At 40.2% G+C, this 6,000-nt stretch overlaps 1 protein-coding gene across 2 annotated transcripts in view; it reads right to left on the bottom strand.

The window, feature by feature from the left end:
* Positions 1-235: 235 nt before the first annotated feature.
* The window catches only part of NSF (N-ethylmaleimide sensitive factor, vesicle fusing ATPase), a 166,026-nt gene continuing 160,261 nt past the window's right edge, over positions 236-6,000 (bottom strand). The window contains exons 20-21 of one of the 2 annotated variants that reach the window (XM_054458860.2): positions 2,338-2,393; positions 236-1,900 (exon numbers count right to left, since the gene is read on the bottom strand). In XM_054458860.2, the coding sequence (XP_054314835.1) occupies positions 1,879-1,900; positions 2,338-2,393 (78 nt within the window). In that variant the 3' untranslated portion in view covers positions 236-1,878. Of the gene's footprint in view, positions 1,901-2,096; positions 2,209-2,337; positions 2,394-6,000 lie in introns of those variants that run through there. The other variant, XM_063656806.1, reaches the window with a different exon arrangement.

The raw sequence follows: 6,000 nt of genomic DNA, 5'->3' as shown, positions 1-6,000 counted from the left end.
TAGTAAGATAAATAAGTATAAAGCATAAAGATGGTTGTATACTAACTTTTTCTGATACTCTAATGATCTGTTTTTAAATAACTGTACTTTCTAAATAAGAGATTTTTAAAATAAAAATCATCCCTCATGTTATGCTACTTGTAACAAAACAAGGAGAGGTTTCTTTCCTGAGCCCCCTCCTCCATTCCTATTAGCTGTTCATGTCGTTCTATATGAAACACTGGTCTACAGAACATTTTCAAGTATATTTACTCTTTATTGCATTCCTTCATTTGCATTAAACAATATATTTTTCAATATAGTTTTGGACAAAACACAAAGACATTAAGCTCATTTAACAAGAGACATAAGTTAACACAATGTGTGCTGCTTTCATGAGGAGGAAAGAGGCAAGATCTTACAGGAATCCAGGATACTGGCCACCAGGAATCACAGGATCTCACAATACAATCCACTTCTTTAAAAGCCACAAAATAAGCTAGGGAAGAAAACCCAAAACAAAGAAGATATGACATCCAAGTCTCCACCAAAAGTATACAAATAGCAAGATTTGGAGATGATCTGCTTTCTCACATGGAGACAAATAACAGAGGAGCCACACCCAAGTGCCACTGTGGCCACAAGCCTCATGGATGGCGTGTGGGGTAAACACCTTAGGATGGCTTCTAATTGCTTGTCCTTGCATTTTAAGTAGCAGTGGGGAGAGAGAGGCACGCTCCATAAGTCTCATCACCAACTATGACCTAATTAAATTCCCGCTAAGTCAGTCAGTTATAAGACAAATCACCCTCAAAAGGACTCAATGGGTGCTTCCTTTTGGAAGAAGTGTGTGGAGGGTAAAGGAAATGTGTTCAGTGTATTGGAATGGACAATAAAGGACTGAGGGAGAGGGCTAGAAAATGATTGATTTTTCTGGAGAATAGTGTTTTATTTAGACACTAGATAGTACAGATCATTTAAAATAAAGGATAAATTCTAAGTAAGTCATTAAGCTAAGGAAAAAGCAGTGATACTAATAAGCCTTAATATTATACTAAGGAATTGACCCACTTGGAGTTGGACACTAAGTATTGCCGAGAGGTTTGTAAATTACTTTAATAACTCCTTTCTGTTTGGGGGTGTACGCTTTTTCCATACCTATCTTTCACATGTTTTTAATAACATCTACTAAGTGGTAATAATGAGCATATCTCTTACCACAGAGCAAATTAGTTATACTAAGGGGAAGTCACAACCAACACTGTAGTCATCTGACTTTCTATTAAGAAAGATCTGACTGCAACTTGAAAATATCTCTGACAATGATTGAGAACAGCATTTTAGAGATTCAATGCCTTGTTTCTTCAGGCAAAGAGAATACCAGCCTTGTAGGAGACCTTTAACCAAACACCCAGTGACCTTTTAGTGTTAGCTCAGGACAGCTGTCAGAGGATCTCTGGCCCACACCTCGATTTACTAAGCCAGGTTTGCATGTAGAAAGTCTGCCTTCTAATCGGCCAGCTGTTGTCATGCAACATTCATGACACTGACTGAGAGTTTTCAGGGGTGATGGTGCTAGTAGAGAGCTTGAAACGTGTAGTGTCCACAAGTACTGGATGGTTCCCACACAGAGGGACTGAGCAAGAAGGAATCACTTTAGCCTGCATGGGAAGGTAAGCGCAGCATTCTAAACCAAATTGACACCTTCCACGAGACACTAAGCTATCTCAGTACGCATAAGGAAGGGAGATTTATTGCACTAATCATGCAGAGCGAGCACGTGTTGAAGGTAGAGAACGTTCCACTTAGTCCAGTATCTTGAGTAAGACAGTGAAGATCCCAGGCCATCTTCACCTTGGTCACTTCCCTTGGTCACTGTGTGTTTCAAATAGTTCATTTTCAATCAAAATCAAGGGGGCTACTGCAAAAGAAATACCAAAACACGAAAAACCAGATGAGGGTCTGTAAAAAACTAGTCATCAAAAAAAAAAAAAAAAAAAAAAGATCACTAAAAGCTTCTTAATGGTTATTCTACATTTCCCACTATGCATTTGCTATTAGATGAGCACTTCACAAAAGAAAATGGTCACAGCTCCATGCATGTAAAAGCAGGTTCCAATAAATATGTACCATTAAGTTTTTCCTGCATTGTGACAAGGAAGTTTTGCGAAGCAGGACAGGGAGAGCAAACCAACAGTACAACCAACTTCCTTGCTTGGTCTCTCGGACCTACAACACAGCGAAGAATTCAAATAAATGGAAACAAACTTATCTAGGAAAGCAACTCTTAGAATAGGCACAGGGATTTAACAGGGTGGTAAGTATGGTTGATGGTCATTAAATGTTGTGTGTACTTACGCTCCTTCTTCTCTTAAGAGGGCCAAGAATTTTCTCACACGGTATTCAGGATCCATCTAAATACATCAGAAGAAATGAAGATGGGTTAATGGTACCTTCTAACAACGCTGCACTTGCTTCATGCGAAGGCAGTGTTCGGTTTCACACTTCATCAATGCTCTGCTAGGTCAATGAATGTGTTACCTGCTCCTTGACCAGCATTCTCACACAAAACAAAGCAGATCACATCATTTGGAGGAAGTGAATGGGGTTTTCCAGAACCACGTACACTGGGTTCCAAAAGACCCAAGCCCACTGGCCATCATAGGCACTTGGGCCAGGCGTGCCCTGTGCTGGTGCCTGTGAGGCATTGCTGTGAGACTGGACAGGGCCATTCATCAGAGTTCAAATGACACCTATTTCATCTGTTGAAGGTGTAAAAGTCTACTAAAGTCACAGCAAAGTAGAAGATACCAAGTTGAGGTTAATTCAACAACTAAAAAATAGCTTATTAACTCTACATAACCAACAATATAGCTTTTTTTAGCCTCAGTATCCATCATATAGTTTCTTCTTTGTAGTAACAAAGTTGTGCTAAAACTAAAAAAATGAAGAGTACTGCTGATTCCTGAAATCATCTCTAGATGAATCTGGGTCTCCAGATGCGAACAAAACATCTGCAAAAGTTTCATGAGTCTAAGAAAAGATGGCGCAACTTTGTTTCAGGTGCTTCGTTCAGGTGGTTATTATTAGCTATCTCGACTGGTTTTCATTTTCTATTCATATTTATACTAACTTGTTAAATGTACTTTATTCTCGTAGGCCCACAGGAGATACGAAGTTATCTAGAAAACAATCGTTAAAAACATCTTTAGTTCCTGAAGATGAATTTTTATTGTAAGAAACACACCTAACTTTTAAAATATGTTTCAGAGCAGGAGTCTGTTTCCCAAGAGGGAACTCCCTGCCCTCTAGGAATACCTTTCAAATGCTCAGTGCAGCTGTGGGGAGATGTGCAATTGGACTCCCCCTCCAACCACAGATTTTTTTTTAAGATTTCTTCTATCCCAGAAAAACACTGAACAGAAGTTTCAAATGTAACAAAGGTAAGAGGTCAGACTACAAAGGACTAAGAAAAAGTGTGAATAGCTAACAAAAGAAACATTTTTCCTTTTTGGGAATAGAATTACATATGAATCAATTGTCAAGTTCTTAAAAAAAAAAAAAAGGAACTGGCTGGAGCGCAGTTGTAGTTGGTACTTGCAGTTCTTTGCCCATTAAATATATTTAATATGTGTGAGCAACAACTTACTGACTTGCCTGTAGCTATGGAATTAAAAGTCAGGAGAAAGGGAGGAAAAAAGTAATCTAGATAAATGACTTTATTCCCTCAGGTGACATCCAGTCAGAGCAGATCCTCGGCTCTGTGCAAGTTTTAACAGAATCGCATGTAGTGAACAGAGAGGTAACATGACTTATATTCTACAAAACTACATGCCTCTTCACTTAGGCTCAGCCTCTCTAAGGCAGATCTAAAGAGAATTCACTCAGCTGCACGAAATCCATTTGACATGAAGGAGTTCAAACTCAGAGGCCTATGAAATGTCAGTCGCTGAAGATTAGGCCTGAGTGCCCCACTCTCACTCTCTACCCCACATGCATAAGAAGCATTAACTTGATCACTGACGTGCAGGCATCAAAGGAAGGGAAAGGGATGAGGGTTGGGGAAAAAATCCACATAGTTTCTTCTATGCAATTATTGAAAAAAAATTATACTGAAACTTAAAAAAAAAGGAGCTGACAATCTGACAGATTTATCTTTTTTTCAAGGAAAGAGCCAATACACCTGTATTTGCACTTTTACCAAGAATAAGTCTAAACAAAGTGGTTAGTCTGTAATTTTAATTTATGGCTCATAATGGAAAATAAATTAATTGACTTAAAAATAGTCCAACTGAAAGCTCAGTAGATTAAATTAGATTTCTGAAAGCCACAAAAATTTTATTTTCAGATAAATTTACCAGAGAGGATTAAAAAGCATTCACTTCATGTTTCCAATTTGCTATTGGTCCAAGAGCCTATTTCAGATGTAACTGTGAAACAGAAACTTCACCTCTGCCGCTCACTGCCCACACTAGCAGAATGCAGGACCATCAGTAAGTAACACATGATGCCTAGAATACAGCCACTCTGTCCACCTAGAACCAGAATGAATTTACAGTTATTCATCCAACAGAAGTTTACTGGCTGGGCGCAGTGGCTCACGCCTGTAATCCCAACATTTTGGGAGGCCAAGGCGGGCGGATCACCTGAGGTCAGGAGATCGAGACCGGCTTGGCCAACATGGTGAAAACCCATCTCTACTAAAAATACAAAAAATTAGCCAGGCATGGTGGGTGGGCGCCTGTAATCCCAGCTGCTCAGGAGGCCGAGGCAGGAGAATCCCTTGAACCTGGGAGGTGGAAGTTGCAGTGAGCTGAGATCATGCCACTACTCAAGCCTGGGCAACAGAGCGAGACTCCGTCTCAAAAGAAAAAAAAAGAAAAAAAGTTACCGGGGGCCAGGCATAGTGGTGCATGCCTGTAATCCCAGCACTCTGGGAGGCTGAGGCAGATGGATTACTTGAGCTCAGGAGTTCAAGACCAGCCTGGGCAACATAGTGAAACCATGCTTCTACAAAAAATACAAAAATTAGTTGAGTGTGGTAGCACACGCTGGTAGTCCCAGCTACTTGGGAGGCTGAGACGGGAGGATCGCTTGAGCCTGGGAGGTCAAAACTGCAGTAAGCCATGATCATGGCACTGCATTCCAGCCTGGGAGACAGAGCGAGACCCTGTCTCAAAATAATAATAATAATAAAAGTTTACTGAGCACCTTCGTATGTGTTGGCTCTGTTCCAGGGGCTGTGGACTCAATAGTAAGAGCCAAGGTCTCTGAACTCGTAGGGCTTGATAGGGAGATATTTATCAGCTACCTAGTATGTCAGATAAGGACAAGAAGACACAGCATGGGCACATGGAAGGGTGGAGTTCTAAAAAGAAGAAAGGTAAGTTGCCAGGAGATATGAGAAAGTCCCAAAGAAGTTTCATCTGTCTTTGCCCAGGCAGCACCCTGGGGCTCAGTTTTCTATGTGATTCTGGATGCTTCAACCCTACAGTAGTTTGCATGAAATTTCTAGGAGCCCAGCCAGGGACAAATATACAGATCCCAAGTCTAGACTGCACAACTTAATTAACTTGTCCCTTAAAACAGTCTCCCAGACACCATTTGGTATATGTGCGGTCGCTTACTGACTTGAGGTGCAACACCATCTCTTCTCCATCAATAACCTGGTGATGTGATCTTGGATAATTCACTGACAGCCTGTGGCTCACATAGTATCCTCATCTCCAAAATGAGGCGGCAGAAGAATGACTGCTCTTTGAAGTCTTTTCTAGTTCTAAGATCTAGTGGCTCCCTAAATTAAAACTTTATAATCTTTCCTTCCATTTTTGAATTTTAAGAAGTTAAAAAGTAATGTTAAGTGATCAATCTCAGAAGCAGGCTACTAATACCAAATTAAGTTTGGAAATAATATAAGAAAATCAAAACTTAAATTAATTAAAACCTTGGCAAAGGAAATACTGAACCCTCCTGGTGTGTCCTGAAGCTTTGTTCTGTCTGAGTCATATGGAGAAGGAAGTA

Source organism: Pongo pygmaeus, chromosome 19 (assembly GCF_028885625.2).
Source record: "Pongo pygmaeus isolate AG05252 chromosome 19, NHGRI_mPonPyg2-v2.0_pri, whole genome shotgun sequence".
Classification (NCBI taxonomy): Eukaryota; Metazoa; Chordata; class Mammalia; order Primates; family Hominidae; genus Pongo; species Pongo pygmaeus.
The sequence above is the reverse complement of the archived record's forward strand: the minus strand, read 5'-3'. Positions and strand labels throughout refer to the sequence as shown.